Raw genomic sequence first — 22,833 nt, 5'->3', positions numbered from 1 at the left:
TCGCCCTACATTGTTGTAGGCCCAGTTTAATATGCAAATTCTTGTCATACAATATATGTAGTAGGGGGTCCCTGATCAATCGCTCTCTCTGTTAAGGGCTCCTTGGCTTAACAAACGTTGAAGACCCCTGGCCTAGTTAAAAGGTCAATTGTAATGTTTTTAGTTTGGTATGTGCCAAACTTTGTGCTTCATGTGCTTCCCGTGTTTTCCGCCGGACGACGCTAGGAGCTGTCCGTGGTGCTGAAAGCCTGAAGCACAGCCTCCCAGCGCAGAGAGAGCAGAGAGAGCAGCGTCAGCGGCTCTACAGTCCACAGGCTTCAGCCACTGTAATCACACATCTCCGTAGTCTGTAGACTGTAGTCGCGTTGGCGGACCGACACTAAGAGCCCACCGTCTCTGTCAATGAGTCCATTCAGACAGCGGACCCGGGCTGGAGTCACCGAGAGCAGCGCTCGGTGTGTGTAGTCTGTGTTCGGCGGAGCTCTCTGTATCTCAGTGCGCCAAGAGGAAAAGTGTTGATCCCAAGGACGTTCGCTATCCAAATCTCGAGAAGCGCAAAACAGAAAGAGGGAAACATGATGAATGCTATCAGAGATTATTTTCCTCTCTTGCTTGTTTTTGGGGCGGCGGTGACGGATATGGGCGCTAAAGGTAAGAATTGTCAAACATATTTTCTCCCTGTTTTTTTATCATTATTGTTATTTTTTTATTATTGTTTAGTGTTGAGAGTGTTCAGAAAAGCTCTCAACCTCATTACTCTTAAACGAGATGTTAATATTTTCTTATTTTCGCCCGGGAAGCTTTGCGTATTCACCGTTTTCTTTTGTCAGTCCGTCCATGTGCTCACACGGCTGCTCTTCCTCGGAAAACACAAACCACTTGAACACTAACAGAAATGTCCCGTTTTTTCTTACATTCTAGTCAGATAATACACGCAAAGCTCACATTTAGTACCTGTCCTCAAAGCTTTTAAAGTTATAAGTCAACAATAATAACAACACATTTTATAGAATGGAAATCCCTGTCTAATAACCGTTAAAACTTCTTAGATGATGGATCTACGGTTTAATCATCCCTGCCTCGAGTTTATTTTTAATTTTCAAAATGAAAAAAAGAAACTCAAGAAAGCAAACAGACTGATACAATTTGCATTTTCCAGCTTTGGTTAAAAAACTACAAGTGCACCATATAAATGCAGCCTATCCCCTGGTGCTCTTGTCTCAGTAGTGGAATGGCTGATATTGTTTTTTTGCAGCCTCCCTGCATTATTCATATCCCCTGACAAAATAGAGAAGGCTACAAAACATGGGTGATGTTACAGAGTTGACTTCCTGGATATTTTGCAGCAATTTGAACAATTACTCAGCATTTTCTACGTATTTGCACTTCAAATAAAGTCCCAGGGATTATTATTAAATCAATTCTCACACTGCATAGTCCGTGCATCATAATATAATATTCTCATTTCATACAGACCCTCTTTGTATTGGACGGATGACAAGAAATAAACGTGAAAGGAAAGAAGTTATGTGAAGACAAACTGCGTAAGGCATCTTTTATGTGTTTGTGTAGACACAGCTGACACCAGCTGACTCCACAACCTCGCAATTCAGCTTGTGATGGATGCTTACGCCTGTGTTTGCATAATCACCGGGGAATGTGTTGACTGGTTTTGTACGTTCAAGTCTCTAGTCTGGCTGCTGGCGTGTTATTGAGTAGTGTGTGCAAAAAAGCAGACGATCCGACACTTAAAAGGTTTGACGATTTTGAAGTTAGGAGGCAAATGTCATGTATAGAATCAGTCAGTCAGAAATGCAATTCTATAGTGAGAAGTTCACAGACACACACACACACAAACACACACACATACTGTAACTTATCCTTACATTTCCACAAACCAAGCTGTCATATTTCTATACTACTGTACATGCAGATGCAAAGCAATAGTTTGAGTCTGTATTGTGTTCCCAGGAGAAAATGAAGTATTACTATTGATGATAAAAAATTAATTAACTAATTTAGTACATAGACTAAAAGCAAGCAAGCAAAGTTTATTTATATCGCACCTTTCACAGACACACTGGTTACAAAGTGCTTCACAGTCCGAAGATACAACAAAACAAAATAACATCCAATATTGTCAAGAAACAAAGCATGAAGAAAACACCACAAGAACAAATAAAACACCAGGTATAATAAACAAAAAAAACACACGTCACAAGTCTACACATGCTACCTAAATGCCGGTCTGAACAGATGGGGTTCTAGCTTTTTTTGCTTTTAAAAGACCCCACAGAGTCCAATAACGTTAGGCTTATTAGAAGAAAGGCACGGTCTCCTCGAGTCTTTAAACAAATCCAAGGTACGGTCAAAAAACACTGAGTGGAGGACCTGAGAGCTCAGCATGTGGAGTAGGGATGCAAAAGAAGAACCAGCATTTGAAAATTAAAAGGAAATTAAAAGGAAGCCAGATAGATTAAAATAGGTGTGCAAGTGCACTTTCAGAAAAATAATAAAGTGCATAATCAGAAACAGTTGCATTGCCAAGTAGTGCACATACAAGGAATACAAGTGAAGACACACTGAATATAACACATGAAAATTGGAGGAACTACATAAAAATATGTTTTTGTGGAAAAGCCGTACAGTTTAGTGCAGAGTGTCCAAATGATTGCGTGGGGGTGATTAAAAGTTCACAGTATAAGCTGAAGTACAAAGAATCCGTGGATGTGGGGAGATAGCAGAGATGTAGGATCAGATGTGCCTTCCTGTCACCATGGGAGATTTTGCATGGGCACGTGATGTGCGTTACACATGTAACGCATAATATCTGACGTAGACACATGCAATAATGTGTGTGTCATGTTGGATGGGTCCCTTATTATGGGGCCAGCTACAGTCGGGAAGAACCTGTTTTTGTAATGTGAGGTTCTGGTCCTGATGGACCGCAGGGAAGTGGTTCAATCTGGCGTCCCAGAATGCAATACAACAGGAAATTGGAGAAGCTGTTCGCAGTTGGTAATCTTTTTTTTTTTTAAAGATATTGCAGATGGCGGTGGACAGCTCCAGTCTATAAAGTATATAATAAGGCTGAGATGTGGGAAAAGAGAGTTACAAGCAAGATCACTGGATAAATAAATGGAGCATTACAGTCTTCAGTCCCGGAGTTCTTCAATCACATTTTTTTCCATTACTAGTCAGAATAGAGGAACATGGCAAAAGAGAGAGAGAAAGATAAATTGACATACATCACATACAGAGGAAAAGATTTAACAACCTTTATGTCCATCTTTATTAAAGTCCCGTATTTCATTTTTTTGTACATTTACATTTTTAATCAGTCACACATGAAGTACACAATGTCATCCGTAACAAAGAACAGATTTAAACTTTATGCCCATTACATAATGGATTACATGAAGAAGCAGGGAGAAGAAAAATATGCCAGTTTCTCAGTAGACACCCATATCCAGGATCTATAAGCTGTAACTAATAATGTTATATATACAGTATATGATTTTAGTTTGAAGATAATAAATAGAAAATCTTCTGGGTTAACAGTCTGTGAAAAACCTCTCTGGCCTGTGAGTTATCAAATCATTATTAATGGGTGTTAAACAACCAACAAAAGCCAGATTGATGTTTGTGAGTGTAGAAGGTGATTAACCAAGGGTTGTTACAATAACAGACCCAGTCTGCAGGAGTAAATGCTAGTCTGTTAATAGTCTTGCTTTGTCCGCACATCATGATAGGATGGGAGGAAATTGCTCTCGGGTTAATTGGCATTTCTTTATAACCATCACAATCGTCTTGGGCGGTGCTAAGCGCAGGTGCCTCTGCAAAATAGCATCGGGAAGGAACTCGTTTTGGTGGAACATGTGTACGTTCAAAACTAATTTTAGTTGTCCAACAGGAAACTCAGATTGGACAGATAGTCTAGCTAGCTGTCTGGATTAACCCTGCCATGATCTAAGGAGCAGTTAACCATAGTCCTCAGAAATCTCAGAATAGGAAGGTAACGGACATCTGGCTGAAAAGAGGGACATCTTAAAATGTACTCGAAAGTTTAGCTGAAGATGAGACGTCAACAGTCTGAGTTAGATGGATCCCATACATATCTTTACATCTGACTTTCTTTTAGTATAGAACTCCCTCTCTGCATTACTCTGCATCCACCACAGTTCAGCATAGAAACGGCAAGGTATTTTATTAATGACTAAGGTATTTTATTAATGGCTAGGGTATTTTATTAATAACTAAGCTACAAAGCATTATTACCTCATGTATTAACAATGGATCATATATTACAACTTCTAAAACATTTATACCTCTGTAATAGGTTAGGGTTATTGGAAAGTGGGTCTGAATAAAAAATCTCAAAACTAAACCACAAGCAGATATGGTCTGGAAATACTGTGCACAACCAAACAAGCACCTTGACATTATTCATTACGAGGCCCAGTGCTGGCCATTGGACTGCATGGTCAATCACATTGTCGGTCACATCAGTCACATTGTCCAGGTTCCTTATCTAACACATATAATCCTCAGGCTGAGTGACCTTTTCAAACCCCTGTGTGTTTTAGCTTCACCGGTCCATCCAGTAGAAATATTCTCTCTGGCCAGTGTATTATTTTAGACACACTTCCACATAACTCAGCCCTACATTTTAGGTCACACTGGAAACATTGGGATCTTGAAGATAATGTAAAAAGAAATGTGGGTTTGAACAATGCTTGGTTGCGTACCACATCTTCTTACTAGTGCCTGGGACATGACTGTGGTGGTTAAGTCCTAACCAGCTGAATAACTTGCATGTCACCACATTATTATAACATCAGCCCCCTCTGTTTTCGTAATGTTCAGTGACATTTTATGACAGCCGTCACTTGTAAACTTACATTATTGTTATTTTACTATTAACACACAAGGGAGTGATGATTAATAATATTTAGTTGTTGCTCACATCATAACATATAGCACATGAAGTACTTGTTATTGATATATTTGGATGGTAAATATAAAGTTTCCTCTGCTGATTATAACTTGTTAATGATTTGTAAATATTTACATTTGTACAGATCACCAAGAAAAGATTTAATGTTACTGGATGCTTTATAAACAAGTTATTAATCATTAAGTAATTATTATAAGAATTAGTTGCAACTTTATAATATCACTGAAATAATGTTTATAGATGGTTTACAACACAATTATTAACCACTGACAAAGGATTGACCATCTTCATACACTTTTTTATTTTATATTGAACTACTAAAATAATGATAAAAAATGTATGTAACATCATGAATCATCGTTTAATTCTAATGTAGTAACATTAAAATAACTAGTAACTTTACTATCAATTTACAAATTTTATGAACAATCTAGCTATGTCTTTTTCAGGTTTGTGTATGTGCAGAAGGCGTTATAATATTCATCCCATCATCAGCACTGTGAGAGGCTATTCTGGCTCTAAAAGGCAAGTACCACCCAAGGCATATGATACTTTGCATTACCAATGGCTGTCATCCACCCTGCCCCCTGATTAGTCTGCAATCAGCAGTGCCAGGACCCTGCAGCCTCTTCATCTGGCTGATACTTCATGCTATGATACTGATTCAAAGCTACGAGTCCTCACTGTCACTGATGCACAAAACAGCCTATTCTGTCAGAGCTTAACCCATAAAACACCTAGTGAATAGCATATTTTAGACCTCTGACCTCTCTGGAAGGTGGACCGTTTTCCCGCCGGACCACAGAATATACCAGGGGATTCTGGTGGTGATGTCTTATCCCATTTATTTTAAAGCAATACCGGAATACTGGATGTTACATATTACCTTGTCTCACACATCCATGGGTCTGGCTAGTCTACAAAGCATTCCTGGATGGGAGAAACACATGCTCCTGTTTATTCGCAATCCAGTCACAATCGTCTGTGGTGCTAAGCTCCATACGGAGCCACGGTGTCTCTGCAAAATAGCCTCGGGAAGGAACATGTTTTGGTGGAACTTGACTAACCCTTTGAACCTGGTTGGAGTATTTTGCATAAAAAATGCACTCCATTACCATCCAATCCAGTACAATATTTTTTTTAACAGCAGCAAGAAAAAGAATATGGCACCAACATGGTCATTATATGGCTGCAACACTGACACTCTCCTCGGCCCGTTTGTATATAGATCATTTTGTTGAAAACCTGCGGTTGTACAGGGATATTCTTATATCATCATATATTGCAACACTTTTTTCTTAGCATGTTTTTGGTAAAATTATGTATGTACTACACTCAGAGTAGCCAGACTTAGTCTATACGTAACAATATGACACCGAGCTTGAAGCTTTATTATTGGCATTAGAAATACAGAATATATTTAGTACACATTCATTTCCCAGAGCTTTCAGCCACATTGCCTTCATCAGCAGATGCTGTTCAGCTTGGTTGTCATGGAGATGGATAAGTTGTTATACATGACCTAGGGTGGTATTTTGATCACTGGTAAGTAACCTTGTGCTATGATTTTAGATATTCTTGTCAAAAGGATATGGCATACTTGAGCTAAGACATGTAATGACTTTCTGAAAAAAGGAAGTGAAAATGGAGGAACACAGCCTAGGGTTTAAAGAACACCATCAACTAAACTAGTGACTTCTCATTCTTAAAACATAAAATGCTTTGATAAAACAATCAAAAGGCAGTTGCGATCTTGAAATAAAATCCTGAGACCTCTTTAGTCTGAGACCAAGACAAGACCTAATGAATGTACGATCGATTCTGAGACGAGACCTAGGCTACGTTTACACTGCTAGGTTATGAGCCCAAAAGTGATTTCCTTACACAAAATAGTTTTTATCTCCAGTAGAACAACTAATATCCATTTAAACTAACCATAACCTCATATCTCATCAACATTCTTCTATACTTGGCATAAACAGCAACCGCCTGTTACTGGTAGTTGCCATGGTAACGCTAGTAGCTCAAAGAAGGAGTCTCCATGACCCAATCAGGCAGAGAAACATTGGCGTCGGTGTTGCCAAAGGTCTCTGTTTGCAGCCATTGAGACTGCAACACTACACCGCCGATTCCATACCAAAACGGGTCGGAAGTATTTCTAAATGTCTCCGGTTTGAAGCCTCTGAGACTTCAGAACATTGTGAATGTGATGTGTAATAGTAGAAAAAGATATTTGATTTCAAACCAAAACGTAGAAATGTAAATGTGGCCCGAGATCTCCGAAAAGTTGTCTCGAGATTAAGACTGATCTCGAGTACGACAACACTGGTGCAGTGTGCAGTAGATCAACATGCCGACAGAGTATGTAGTTAGTTAATATTGTTGCCTATTCAGCTCAGATTCATGAGTGAATGCTTTACCTTCACTACTACACTCACTGCTGATTGCTGCTCTGTTACTTATCAGTTTGGCCCTCAGCAGTCAGGGACTCTGCAAGTTACTGTGGACCTGAAATAGGAGCTGATGATGTCCCTAAGGTTTTGAGGTCAGGCATGCTGTCCTTTTTCCTTCAGATTACTGTCCAGATAAATACATTGGCCCTGGCTGACCCGGAGCAAGCGATGCCTCCGGAGTTCCACCCCCGGGGCCTGCTTGCATTGCCGCTGCCTGTCATCATTGTCAGCGCACTGCTGGGATAGGTGTCTCAAACTAATGGCTGCTTGCAAGGCTGATTGGGCTGAAGGGACTTTCATTTAGGCCAACAGCAACACCTAAGTACACCAGACGCACATATGCACATCCCAGGCTTCAGATTCTAAAAAAGGGGCTTCTCAGTGTTGTTGGCCACAGTAATAAATGTAATCTTTAACAACTCAAGCGCACACATTGATCTGTCTAAAGCACTGCTTCGCTTTTGGCATTTTTCACCACACTGCCAAAGGCTTCAAACCTCAAACTGATGATTTTTGAAAGGATTAATTCTTCTCTGAGAGGATGCAGAACGTTCTTGAGTTGTACACACACTATACAGGTGCAAGGTTGTTGTCAAGACTTGATGTCAACACCAACTCCAGTCAAAAAAAATTATGAGCAATTGAAAAATTCAAGATCAAATGTGTGAATAGAACAGTTTTGGAGTTGTTGTACAGTAAGCAAGGCCACTTGGGGCAAAAGAAAACTGTGGGCCCCCATTGCCTGCCCCCCTTTCTCACTGTGTGCATTGTTGTGTGTTGATGTGCATGCTATATACTGTTGCATATGTGCCATGTGTTATCTTATATTTCTTTTTTTTTATCTTTATTTTACCACGTAAGCCAATGGAGAACAAATTGTTATTTGCAGCAAAGACCGGGCTAAAATAAATCATAAACGTGCAAGACAACACACCAAAAATACAGATCAAATATAAAGTTGATATATATTTTTTGCAAGGTAATGTCTAAGTAGTATGGTAGTAACACAATACTTTTACAATAGTCCAAGTATAAATACTGAATGTAATACAGAGTCTATTTACAGTTTTTGCAAATGAAATGCAAAACAACATTAAACAAACATGACAGCAGTGCAGGTCAGAATGTGCCACTATTCAAGGGAGAATAAGTGACGGTGCCGAAGAGAAATATACATTTTATGCACGTCTAATGGAAAATCCATAACGTCCTTTCAGAGTCAGATATTGGGATCATATCAAATTAAACGACAAATGGCATCCATTGGTACCAACCATGTCATGCTCGTCGACTACATATATAAATGTGTATATATATATATATATATATATATATATATATATATATATATATATATATATATATATATATATATACATCTATATATATAGCCGACAGCAGCATATTCCAAAGCAAAAATAAACAAAGCAAGAACCAAACTTCTTTTATATTGTAGATATATTCTGATAGGCTGATTTCAGATGCTCAGGAAATGGAACAAAACTGGCACACCGCTATATTGGTCAAAGCTTTGTCTATTACAACGGTGATTCATTTCTAGAAAAATTCTCATCATACACGTACGTGCACATGTTCCACCAAAACAAGTTCTGGCACTGTTCATGCGTCTGGCACTTAGCATAAAGTCAAAGTGTGTATTTCCAACGGCTGCTTCCTGACTCCGTCCCAGCTCCGGCAGTCCGCAGCCCTCCAGGGCAGATAAACAGAGCTTTTATTTTTGCCAAATGCCGGAGAGCCCTGCAGCAATTCGGCACACGGCAGATGCGGGACAGGAAGTCGAGCACAGAAACAAAATAAAACATCTGATTCATTCTCTAAATAAAATAGACTGTGGATCATATTTCCCTGCATTAAACCTTGAAAACACACCACAGAGTTGTTTCATCTCTATTCCTCTGGATAGAAACAAACTGTTGTTGGTTTTGTGTTTCTATTCTACATGAAAAGAAATCCAGACCTTGTGGGTATTGATAGACGGCGGAGCACAACATTCTGCAACCGGTGGAAATAGGGGGTTACCCTGATTTTCCACCAACTGCGGAACATCTGCGGATCGGCTCTGCAGCGTGACGGCTACGTGCTCCGCCGTCCGTCAATACCCACCAGGTCCAGATGACCTGCGGCCATGACTGACAGCTGAAGTCACGAGGACCCACGAGATCTCGCAAATTCACGCTATGATCACGCGATATGACAGGATGTAGTTTCTATAAACAGAACCACCAAACCTCTGACTTGTTGACTTCAGGCTTGTCTCTGCCCATTGTGACATTTTCAAGGTGTAGTGCAGGGAAATATGATCCGCCATAAGCACGATGTATTTTATTTTGAAAATTAACTGGATGTTTTATTTTCTTTCTGTGTTCGATTTCCTCTCCCACACTATCTGCTATGTGCTGAATTGTTTTGGAGCTCTTTGGCATCCGGAAAAAATACAAGCTCTGTGCATCTGATCCGGAGGGCTGTGGATTGCCGGAGCTGGGACGCAGCTGGGAAGCAGCCATTCCACAGTCCGTGGTAATACACACATTGACTTTAATGGAAACCTATTGACCCCACCGCCGTTCCTGAGCAGATCCGCAGACGTTCCACAGTTGGTGGAAATCAGGGGTTCTGCTGTGTCTCAAATCACACACTTCTGTACTCATACTTGCTTTTTTAAGGGCATAGTGCGTTCACACTGTTGAAGTGTGGCCAAACACAGAGTACCTGGATGCTGGAATCATGGTTAGAACGTTGAGTGTGAAATGCTGGACACTTCTCTCCCTCAACGGTCGTCATCTTAGCAACGGAGTGGTAGCTCCCGAGCAACCAACACATTTTCAAACTAGTGAAAATGGCGGGCAATGAAGCTGCAGCGGTTGAAATGGTGAACACTACAACTGTACAATGTTGTTTATACATGTGTTTAAAAAAAGAAGTAATAAGTACCCCTATACTGTAGTGGGATAGTGAGAAAAATTTTGGTATATGTTTTGGCAGGCGAAAATAGGGGCACCATTATTGCATAACTGCTGATTTGAAGCAGCACTACACTTTTGAAATGTAAGCACTACACATGTGAGTACACAGTGTACTACATGTAATGAACTCATTGAATTATCTGAATTAATACACAGCATTAGTCTTGTTCAATCTTTTCTCTATCAAGCTCAAATCCGTTTGTTTGCCCTAGCAGTTAGGGGCAAAGGGGTATCAAACTCAACTTCACTAAAGGCCAGACTGGAAATTGAGAATCACATCAAGGGCCAAACATGTAGAGTTTATTCACATGCTTTTATTTAAGAGAAAAAGTAAAACATTATGACTGTTTTATTGCATGTTTCACGTAGCTTTTTCACAGTTTGGGCCTCATTAAGCCCCCCAAAAAGTCAGCAAAAAAGCTTCTAAACCACAATAGAATAAAGTGTCAAAAACGTAGAAAACAAAGCTAAAAAAGACATCCCAAAAAAGTGACAAAAATGCCGGAAAAGGCAACTAAAATGTAGAAAAAACTGACAAATGATTAGGCCAAAATATATTGTGGACCCAAATTGAAATGCAAAGTCCACCACATTGTTCGTTTTGGGTCAAACTGAGCAGATGTTCTGGCACATGTCTGGATTATAACCTCTATGGCCCCCTGAGGTGTTTCATGTCAGGGCCCCTGTTTTCTGTCCAACTTTCATTTAATTTATGTTACCTTTTCTCTTCATAAATTGTAAAACCTGAATGTGTGCAACAACACTAATGCAGAAAGCATCCTAGACCGGAATAAATAAAGTTTAAATAAATAACACCCTAAGATCTTAAAATAACCCACACACCAGTTGCTCGTAGAACCTGTGTTGATAAATCAACCAATGGCCCGGATGTTTCCTAAAGATGGCCGGATTGATTTGACACTTTTGTTCATTTTATCCTTCTTTTTACAACCAGGACACCTGTTGCCAAATTTTACAATGTGCACTGTCAGTTTTATCTGTAAATAGTTGAACAACTAACAAATGTGAAAAGATGGATTTACATCCAAACACTTGTTTGTGAATGTATTTCATCACACTCCAAAAGCGAGGATTGAACTGAAGATAAACTGCGGTGGTTACTTGTTGGAAACAGCTTTTAACTAGACTCTCTGACAGAACAAATATGATCATTTCATAACACATTTACTGTAAACGGTGAACCAAAAGTGCTCAAAACTGTTTCAGCAAGTCACTGGGTGTGATCCTCTGACTAGATGAAAAAGGGAAAACTGGAAATCCTCTTCTTCAAAGTTTGAGATGATTTTCGCACAGCAAGTGTTGCATCATCTTCAGATTAAAGTCACCATTGTGCCTCTCCTGTGATAAGCAACGCACTCTCCCTGCCCCTCCCTGTACCAAAATGCAGAACAGATTTGCATTGGTGGGGGGTGTTTGGGTTGCATAACTTGGAAGCTATTAAGCAAAAAGACGTTTTCCACAGGAACTTAATGGGGTTCTTAAAAAGATGTAAAAAAATAGGTGCAAAATATGAATTTATAGTGAGGCGTGTCTTATTATTAACACGTAGCAGAACAAATTTGCATTGGTCTGGGGTGTTTGTGTCCCATAACTTGGAAGCTATTGATAGGAAATTAATGGGATTCTTAAAAAAAAAAAAAAAAAATAGGAGGTGCTAAATATATATTCAGAGTGAGGTGTGTCTTATTAGTACCACACAGCAGAACAGATTTGCATTGGTCTGGGGTGTTTAGAACATCTGGCATACAAAAAACAAATGAAGTTCAGAACGTAATTTATTGACTGTCCCTAGGTAAAAAAAACAAGCAGTTAAGAGCAAATGGGTGTCTTATTGTTTTCTGCCAAGACTGAGAGAGAGCATAATCCGAAATGAATATCTGAACAGCGGTCGTATATCCAACATCAAACTAACTTCACCCCAGTCTCCTTTCATCATTCCTGCCACAGCAGAAAAGCAATTTGTTCTTGGTGTTACTGATCTGATGCAATCAGCGCTGCTACACACTTCAAGGAAAAGTCAGCGGGAAAAGGACACTGTGTTTAATTAAAAGACGAACATTTGTGAATGTGACAATCATATCATTTGGGGATGGAGGATTGTAAGGTTGCGTGTTCGGCACCTGCTTTCCGATTACGGCTGATTAACCTATCCAAACTCGCCCGTTGCTCTCATCAAGGGCTTTTCAGGGAGACGGGGCTACGCTCTCATTCTAATTGTCTCCAAGCCTTTTCCTCTTTAGAGCGCTCAATTGGAAATGAGTGTTATCAAAATTCAGCGCTACTCCCTCTCCCTCAAATGGGGGGCGCTGGGTCCTTTACACACATCTCCTGACACCTCCTGAGAGGAACGGAGGGGTGGAGCACTCTCATTTCCCTTTTCTGCGTCTATCCCCCTCTTTGCATAACAGTCCCTCAGAAGCGAGTGCCGTGCATGTGAAGTGTTTACCCTTGTCTCTGTCACTCAAAGCTTGTTTCATGAAGCCAGCATTCATCTGCTTTACAATAGCTCCTTCTCCTCCCCTGTTTGAGATTTCTCATGACAGAGACGCTCTGAGTTAAATTACAGAGGATGCAAATCACATTTGATGTGCTTCGAGCCGCACCTGATTCATGTGTCACCGTCACATCCCACACCCTGTCATCTTTAAATATTGTTTCGTCTCTCTGGTGCATTGGTCTTTGAATAACACGCCGTGATGCCAGTAGTTGCAGAATGAGCAGAATGTCTCTAATTTGGTTCTAAACCTGACATTAAGAACATTCTGTGAATCCAGACACACTTGTTCGTACCTTAATTCTCCAAATCACTCTCAGGTTGCCGGCTGCCGTGGTAACACTTAGAGACAATTTTGTCGCTTGAAAACAATTTTTTGAGTTGTGAACATTTCCTGTCTGTATTCATTTTTTTATTAAGAGAAGGTCATTATAATTGAAGACGGTTCTCTATCTTCGAAACTGCTGAAGTGAGGACAAATGTAAAATATAGTGTTTGTGTATTTCAGTTTTGGGGGTTCAATTATGGAATGAACTTAATGACGAGTTTAAAATGTGTACGTCTCTGTTGAGAGTCAGAAAAGCTTTAAAATCTAAAAATATATAATGGTTATGAAGTATTGGGGTGGGGGGGTTCTCAGTTAACATAATACAACTTTTTTTCTGCCACATGGCATTGTTTTGTCATGGATTACACCCCACTTTGCAACACAGTCATACAACAGAGACCTAATGCTAATATAATTCTTAGTGGGTAACGTAAGATTACGACATTGTTCAACACGCTCAGTTATTTATAGTGTGATTGTTTTGACCAAAGTTTACAACTCTGGGCTAACCCACAAATTCACCAGTAACGTCAACTGTATAGATAGATGTCTAGTCTAATGGTGATTTAGCTAGCTAGCACACCCCTGTCTTCTGCCTCAGTCTCCCGGCGCTGTAAGGCTTCTGTCAGGATGAGCTCTGACAACAGCCCCGGGGACACATCCACAGTCAGCCCCCAGCCAGCTAGCCGCCAGCTCGGTCAGCACTTAACTCTGGTGCTAAGGACGCTAACGATAGTTTACTGAACCGTCGGGAAACAGACCCAGGCACCCGAGTCAGAACAGCGGCCATTTGCAACGTTACACCTCCCTTAGCGTTACCAGTGCCCGCCTTTGGCTTTTAGCCGTCTGTACAGTAAGCTAAATTTACCAGACAAAACGGGGATAAGGCACCAAAAGGACTAATACTAATAGTAATTTAAAGATGTGGTAGCACTAGATCTGGACTGGAAGGATAACTCTGGGAGTTGGAAGGGGTGTGTCGCGATTCTGCCTTCTTACATCGTGTGTTGCAATTTTGCTTTTATTTTGCATATTGCTACAGCCCTAAAAATCACTACGATTGTACTCACATATTAGTTCAATTTGTTTTGTTGGATTTCTGGGTGATTCTAAAGGGATAATGGGATAGGCAAAATTAAGCCTTTTGGTTAGCTACAATGGCAAATAGTTTCTTTCATTTATGTTAAGCAAAAAAAAAAAACATTATCATCATTCATCATGTAACTTTTTTTATTACAATTAAAAATTTTTGCACGCTAACACTAAACATTTAATTTTGATTTTGTATATTTACAATTGTGTACTTACTTAGTTTTTTTTTTATAAGACGTTACAGGTTTCCACCACACTCACACATTTTTTGTATTCATTAAAAAATAATTTGTTATGCTCTGTAAAACAAAAAAAAATAGTTACTAATGTAGCTGGCAAGGCTGGATTACCAAATTAGTAAAATAACCACATGGCCCCATGCTCTCTGTATGGTATTTTGATAATTTACAAACATGTTTGGTAGTATGCCACTAAAGCACAATTACTAACACTGCAAGTGTACAGCCATGCTAGCATCTCTGCAAGGCTTTGCCAAGGCAACGGTAATTACAATTCATCCTGAGTACCACAATTCATGGCAAATCCATCCAATATGTGGAATGGGTACAGATTTTATCCAAACTACACAACTCCAACCTCTATGAGAAAAGTCAGAGGATCACTAAAGTCAGTTGGACAGTAGTCTCGCTTAGCAACTTCCTCCACAGCTAAGGTGACCAGATTTCTCAGACAAAATCCGGGGACATTTTCAGCTCCGAAGCGTATTTACCTCCAAAACAAGTAATGTTTTTACTTTTGTAAAACTTAAAACGGGGACACAAGACCTAGAGCTGTTCTCATTAGGGGCTGAGCCACCCCCCAAGGTCTGATCCTAGACCCACCACTGTTGTTACTTCCTACTCCACTCCACTACACCTCAGAAGGGAATGTTTTAATATAGAAAGTCCTAATATTTCAAGATAGAATGTCCTTATAGTCCTAATATTTCAAGATAGAAAGTTTTAATATTTACTGAACTACTTACAGCTTCTGCTTTATTGCTTAAGGTTTGTTTCTGCAATACCTCCTTGAGAATCAGATACAATAAAAACTACTGAGGAAATGTATTCCTTTGACGTTGACGCAGTATTAAACGAGATCGCTGCAGTCGGCAGCAGAGAAACAAGCTGCAGTGTAAGTTAATAGGATAATTGTCCAGCTTGTATTTACGTTCATAAAAGTGCTTCATTTGCTGCTGACAGACTCAGATTAATATTCTAAGTGTCTGACAACATTATGGAAAGGATTTCTAAGCAGGTCAACCTTTCAGTGGAAGAAATAAGATCCTTTTGAAAACATAAAAGTCCACGAAATTGCGTTTGCTAAACCCACCAGACTCCATGTAAATAATCAGCGATTTTAGCATCGTAACACACGGCTTCTAAAACATCTCTGGGCACCGCTGGCTCTGGCTGCCTTGAGCCTGCGTGTGTAGGGTGTGCGACTATCAGCAACGTTTTGTCAGTATTTTCTTTATTTCATTCCAATTTCGGTTCTGTCAGTCCCAGTGAAAACCGGGGAAATTTCCGGGGACAGATCTAGCCGGGGACAGGTCGCCAAAATTGGGGGCTGTCCCCGGAAACGTCTGGTCACCCTATCCACAGCGCTGCGGAGGAGGCTAAGCGCCGGACGGAGCCACGGTGCTTCTGCAAAATAGGCGTGGAACTTTTGTTCATTCAAAAGTGGTTTTATTCAACAGAAAACTCAGATTGGACAGATATTCTAGCTAGCTGTCTGCATTTACCCTGCAGAGATCTGAGGACCAGTTAACAATAGTCCTCATAAATCCACCAGAGTTTAGAATTACAACACAGAGAAAGAAGAATGTAACGGACATCCGACTGAAATGAGTGATATCCGGCGAAATTTCTTGCGGCACAGGAGCAATCCCAGAAGAACATCAGCATGTGAGTACGAAAGTAGCCTACAAAGAGGCGTTATAATAAACCGTCTCGTTTCATTGGCATGAACTGGCAGGTTTCAGAACGCTGTAGACCGGCAAGTTGGAAGAAGTTGAAAGCTTCAACTTTCCCTCTTTAGCACTAAGCTTAGCAACATAGCAACCATGAACAACACAAGCTCTAGCTGTTTGCTGCTTCCTGTATGGTACTGTATGGTACACACATTGGTTGTTGACAATGTTCACATTATTTAACTTCGCTACTAACACTTAAAGCAGAGATTTTGTCAGAACGAACAGCAGCGTGTGCCCCACGTACAGAGGCTCAGTCCTTGCTGCAGTGGAAGTGGGTTTGATTCCGACCTGCTGCCCCTTGCTCCATGTCATTCACCCACTCTCTCCACTTTTGGAGACCTATCTAACAAAGGCCTAAAATGCCCGAATAAAAATAGGAAATGCTTCTAGGAGGTACAAACATTATAAATATACAGTTTGTTGGTGTTAAAATACAAAAAAAAAACATTCTGAGCAATCGTTTGACAGACATGAGAGATTTCCCTTCTGATGTGATTAAAGTGTCGGTGTGGCAGCTACAGAAGCTGTCTCAGCTCTCCTCGTGGCTCTAAATATTTACACGCTCCTCTAGTGATGGAGCAGACTGTCATCTTATCATCTACTCACTGTCACAATGTAACTTGGGAAACAACGACTCAGCACGTCGGCTATGACAAGTTGGGTTTTGTAATCGACATCAACCGCTCCTCATTTCCCTGACGATATCTTATTTCCTCCTCTGTCAACATCTCATCTGTCCTTCAGGCTTATTTTCAGCCGCCACCGCACAACCCGGTCTAGCAGCAGTTCGTGAAATGGTCACGTTATTTTCACATATTGATTCGTCTACAGGGACTGTTTTTCTCGTTTATGGGAACGTGATCATTTCAAAAACTGCCATAAGACTGGGCTGCAGCAGCCTGCCGGGACACGATCCGCGGTCTCTGGGGGATGCAACAACTGGAAAATGAAACGCCACACGCCGACAACAACAACGGGGCAGACCGCCACACGGGGGGCGCTCTACACCAACGGGACAGTTGGGAAAGGGGTGAAAGTCCTATGTTTTTTGAACCCATCCACCACCCTAACCAACCTCGTTATGGGGATTTTTGGCTTTTCAGTACTACTCGCTACCATAATCGCGCTGTTACCATGAAAGATGCTTCCCCTTTAAATACATTAGTTTAAAATTCGTGCTTAAATTCGTACCACAAAAAAACAAGAAAATCGTGTCCCTGTACACAAACCAATAGATTTAATAACATCACCATTTTACGGACTGCCATGAGCAATGTTTCCCAGACTTAGGGTCCGGACCCAAAATGGGTCGCAGGCCCGTTTTATTGGGTCGCCAGTTGGCAGAATAAAATGCATATCAATCTCATGTGAATGAGGTTGTTATTTGCTCCACTAGTCTGTTCAGCTCAGATGCTGTGGGGGGGGTTATCTCTCTCTCTTCTCTTATCCTAGGAGGGGATAAGAACATGAGTTGAGAAAGGGGTGAGACACAGAAAGGAGAATAGACACCTTTTCTGTTTTGGTTACTTTTATAATAGAATAAATAAACTTCATATACATTTAAATTCCTGGTTTGTTCCGTCTTTTGTCCACAGTTTAAAAATGTAGATGTTACAATGATTCATGGTGTATTTTTTGTAAATTTGGGTCCCGGGGAGACACCAAATTTCTATTTTGGGTCTTGAGCTTAAAAAGTTTGGGAACCACTGGCCATGAGTATGGGCTGGCTGCAGCACAGCCGCCCGCAGCACAGCCTCCAAACTCAGCTCTCAGAGCCGCATCGATCCAGCAGCAATGCTGAAAGAACCAGTGTTTGTTCAGAGGATAGGGCCTGTCCACTCTCCTCTCGTATCCTGGCAGACTGTATTCACCTGTGTAATTGGGGCTGGCGTCTGCTGTGCATACAGAGCCAAGGGCCTCTCCACAGTGATTAGGACTCTGACAGGCCTGGCTCTCTTTTAGACTGCTGCTTAACATCTGCAGGGCGGTTTGGGTGAGGGAGGGGTGGAGGGTCATACTCTGATGCTCAGCCGTGGCAGCAAAGGAAGTTGCTCTTTCAGACTGTGTCTCTGTAAGTCCAAGTCCAAGTGTGTGTGAGAAAGAGAAAGAGAGAAGAGTAGCAAGTGTTAGGAAAGACTGTGATTTCCTACTGTCCACGTGAAATGAAGTTCTATAAGCTCAATAATCCAAAGATAAGCCGACTTGACCTAGCTCAGCTGAATTCGAGTGTTTGGTAGTTTAGGGAGGAATAAGCTTGTAACAATTAATGTATAGTATATTGTCTAATTGACTTTTTTGGGTTACCTAATAGCCTCTTTGTTTAACCGCAAAAAGTGTTATTTTTAGCGGTTCCTACTGTAATTCTAAGCCAATGAAGTGTCTCTGTCTATCGGATGCAGAGGACGACGAGGTTGTTTTGTTTGTAGAGATTCCTGCCTGTAACTCTAAGCTGCAAAAGTTTTAGACAGAGCCTCAACAAGCGCTCGAAAGCATGGTAATGTTATACGGTCAAGGGAGAGGTGCGATGTGCGAGAGTGAAAGAAAGCGCGCCTAGCGGCGTTAAAACAAAGCAGTGAATAAAACATGTTTTTGCTTATTCATCAAAAGAAATGCAACTGTAGCAAGTGATGTAAATGATATATCCAGCTACAAAAAAGTTTAAAAGTCAGAAATTCGAACAAAAGTAGCCATAAAGAGGCGTTGTTATGGAGATGATACACTGTCTCGCCTCATTGTTGTGAACTGGCAGGTTTCAGACCTGCACATTAGAAGAAGTTGACAGTTTCAACTTTCCTTCTTTAGCACTTAGCTTAGTAACATAGCAACCATAAATAACACTGGCTCCAGCTGTTTGCTGCTTCCTGTGTGGCACACATTGGTTGTTGACAATGTTCACATAATTTAACTTCACTACCAAGACTTAAAAATAGATTTTGTCAGAACATCAACACGAGAAAGACACTGTCTGAGTTTTAGCCTGCATTAGTTTTATATTTCATGTTATCAAATAAATAGCTTGTATTGGGCTACATAGATTATGATTGCATAGATATGTGTTGAGAAGTTCAGATACGTAGCGGTTACATGTCCCATAGATTTGATTGATACAGTGTAAAATAGTGAGGGGACTGAGCAGCCCTGTTGATTACAGTAAGGTGCATGTGGAATGGTGATATGTTTGATGCCCCGGGGTGTGCCGCTTTACTGTATGCTCTCATTAGTATAGTATGCACTGCAGAGGATCACAACAAAGCTGTTAATACTAAGCCAAACCATTTGCTAAAACTGTGCATGACATGAAAGCTGAGACTCCTACAAGCTGATGTTGAAAAACAATGACATATGGAGAAAAAATCCTATCCACACTGATGTGCAAAATGGTGTCATGCTCCCATTTTGCACAATTAACGACTTTTTTCTTGAGATTATGTTAAACAAAATATTAACAGTATTGAAAGATTGTCGAAACAAACTCGAAAAAGTTAAATAAAATGTCGCAAAGATTTCTAAAGGAAAACAAAAACAATGTCCAAATCTTTTTTTAAAAGCACCAAAACACACCAAAGATTTGCCAAAAAAATAAAAGCGGCAACAAGACACTGAAAATGTCAACAAAAAACTTTGAAAAAAGCAGCAAAAGAAACTAGAAAAAGAGCCAAAAAAAAACCTTAGGAAAGGAATTAAAACTTCTGTGTTATGGTTGGTGCAGGGAATTGGTGGCTTTGTCCGGGTAAAAGAGGTTCGGACCCAAGTGCAGAAAGGCGAGGAGAATGCTGCAGGAGAAAAACATACAAATTCAATTCAAACAAAAAGAGTCTTACAAAAACAGGTAAGCAGCAAGTAAATAAATCCAGAGACAAGGGAACCACGGCAGCAAGGACCACAAATGACCTGACGCAAAACACTACAATGATCTGGCAAGGGAGACTAAACACCAAGACTAAATACAGATGGTAAAGAGGTAACAATTAGCAGGTGACACAAGGGCTGGAAAACAGGGGAAAGACATCAAACAATCACAAAAGCGGGAAAAATACAGGAAGTAAAACTAAAGACAAGACAGCAGAGAATACCAGACTATCAAAATAAAACAGGAAACAGAACATACAGACACTCACAAGATAACACAAGACAGAAACCAAAACTCGACAAGACAACAGAGTAACCAAGGACTAAAACATATACAAGAGCAAAAAAATCAAACAACCACAAGGACGAAATATATCACAAAATACCGATCATAACATTCTGTAAAAACAACAACCCAGTTTCGATTATGGGGAGTGTTGTAACCCCCCATACTGAATGTGTCGGTGCAGACTGAGGAGCTGGATGTGTCTGGTATAAATTATATTGTTAACATTAATTCAGAGCCTAGATGTTTTATAATTTTGTGTTTAATTTGAATTCAATATTGTTTCAAGGAAATCAAGGGTGGGGTCAGTAATGAACTGACCGAATAAAATACCCCTGACAGTACACTCCAGGCTTTACTTTTTGCAGTAATAAACATAAAACATGCAAATGCAGAGCGAGGACACAGCCTACTGTCAGAAGAAATCAGCTGCATCATTATTTGCCACGGGAGTTGTCAGGTGAGCTGCAGAGCAGCGCCTAGAGTGAAACAAATGACAAAGGCTCGGCCTTGAGAGTCTGCACTCAGACAAATCTGCAAAGTAAGACTAATGCCCGAGTCCCAGAAGAGTTTTGAGTTTTCTTACAAATGTAACAGGGCTGCTCAATTTATGGAAAATATCAACTTGGCCTACCATAGATGGAGAGAGACTGGATTAGTATCTTACCTTCCATCAGTTGTCTCCTCTGTCACTGATTTTTAAAATAGTATCCTGTGTTGTCGTTGTTTGTCCACCTTTTTCCACGTCTTATTTCATCCACGTCATGAATGGACTCGACTCATCCCACTGCTACCCGACTAGTATTAAGCTACACGCTTTTTAACAGTCGGATGTTACGCCGCTTAGTTTCCCCGGGAGGCGAAGCAACAACATGAGTTTCAGCTTTGCCGGGTAGACCTGACAGGAATTCAGACAAACCAAAGATAACAATCTATTACTGCATTTTGCAGATTAGTTAACAACACAAAGGCCTATTATAGTCTCTCTTATTTAATGATGACGCTGTGTAGTTTTATATTTCTATTTTCTAAAACAAAAGGCTTTGCAAGTCTTCGGCTCCTTCCCGCTCCCGTTAATTTCTATACACTTTTCCTCCCTATCACGTTACCAACAGTGAGATTGACTACCGTCCTGCGGGAGTCCTGAAAAATTCACCCTCTACTGTGATCTGATCCGACTCCATGTGGGATTTTAAAAAATGACATATGAGACAATGATTTCCACTCATTCATTGGTTGGCCTGCTTCCTATGTTTGGAGCGGCTGCCCCACCGTAGCAGTCAGCGTGAGCAGGACCCTAGGATAACAGCGTATTGTATGAGCAGTATGAGTTAGAAAAGTCTGGGATTCTTGAGCACTTTGCACGTTTGACAGGCTGACTTGGTGCATACGCTACACTAAAAAGCGTCATTTAAAAAGATTTGTTTGTTTCTTCTTGTCCTTTACTACAAATGCAGCAAAAAACAATGCTGGGCAGGTGCCTTTAGCGTTTGTTATGAATGACAAAAGTCTCCTGTAGCATCATATTTAGACACGCTCGGTCGAGACTCTTGCCGTCACTTTTTGACGATCTGACAACTCTCGTTGAGCCCTTCGGCATCATGTGTAGACTTGCTAAGCCGGGACTCTTGGCGACACTTGCTCTGGGTCGGGGCGTACGTTTAACTGACATGCATCACAAGAACAGGACAGCTTTGGCAGGGATTACAAAATATACGTTTCAGTGACACAAACAAACAAACAAAACAAGCCCCAGTCTCCTGTGTGAAAGTCCTGTGTTCTTTGACCCATCCAACACCCCAACCTGCACCCTTTAAAGGGTTTTCTGTCTTTCATACTGTCTACCGTTGTCGCTCGAAATTCTACGTCATCTTAAAGCACTGCTGTCAAGCTGCTGCTCTGCCCCGTGCCAGCATTTTACGAGTTGGGAGTGAGAAAGTGTTGACTAAAATGGTCGGGAAGTGACCTCTGGGGATCTCCAGCCCCCAGAAGCCAAATCCTCTGGAGAAAGTCCGAAAGCAGAGTCATGTTCCTACGTTCGTAGTCACGCCGTTTTTTACGCAGAAGCATACATCATGCTGAAGGCATAACTCCCCCAGCTGAACCTGGTGTGGTCACAGATCTACTTGGGTCATAAATGAAAAAGTAGACCAACACAATGTATTTCCAAATATGTTACTACAAGTAAAAGTTTTGTGTTCAGTGTACCACTGGTGGTTCGAAATTGGGATCATGCATCATTTCTCGGTTTTGATTGCGTGTAACTTTTTCCCTGTGCGCGCTAGAAAGCATGTCGACACGTCATTGTAATCTGTAGTGCCAGCACGTTCCAATGGACCTGGTTGCTAGCCAATAGCATGATTCTATCAAGAGATACACTCAAACTAAGCCAAT

The 22,833-nt window shown here is 40.7% G+C and overlaps 1 protein-coding gene across 2 annotated transcripts in view; it reads left to right on the top strand.

The window, feature by feature from the left end:
• The first annotated feature begins 245 nt into the window (after positions 1-245).
• The window catches only part of LOC117941670 (seizure protein 6-like), a 301,601-nt gene continuing 279,013 nt past the window's right edge, over positions 246-22,833 (top strand). For both annotated transcript variants that reach the window (XM_034866671.1, XM_034866670.1), the window contains exon 1: positions 246-651. In XM_034866671.1, the coding sequence (XP_034722562.1) occupies positions 576-651 (76 nt within the window). In that variant the 5' untranslated portion in view covers positions 246-575. The remainder of the gene's footprint in view (positions 652-22,833) is intronic.

Source organism: Etheostoma cragini, chromosome 3 (assembly GCF_013103735.1).
Source record: "Etheostoma cragini isolate CJK2018 chromosome 3, CSU_Ecrag_1.0, whole genome shotgun sequence".
NCBI classification, from domain to species: domain Eukaryota; kingdom Metazoa; phylum Chordata; class Actinopteri; order Perciformes; family Percidae; genus Etheostoma; species Etheostoma cragini.
Note: the sequence above shows the minus strand (reverse complement) of the source record. Positions and strands in the feature narration are given on the sequence as shown.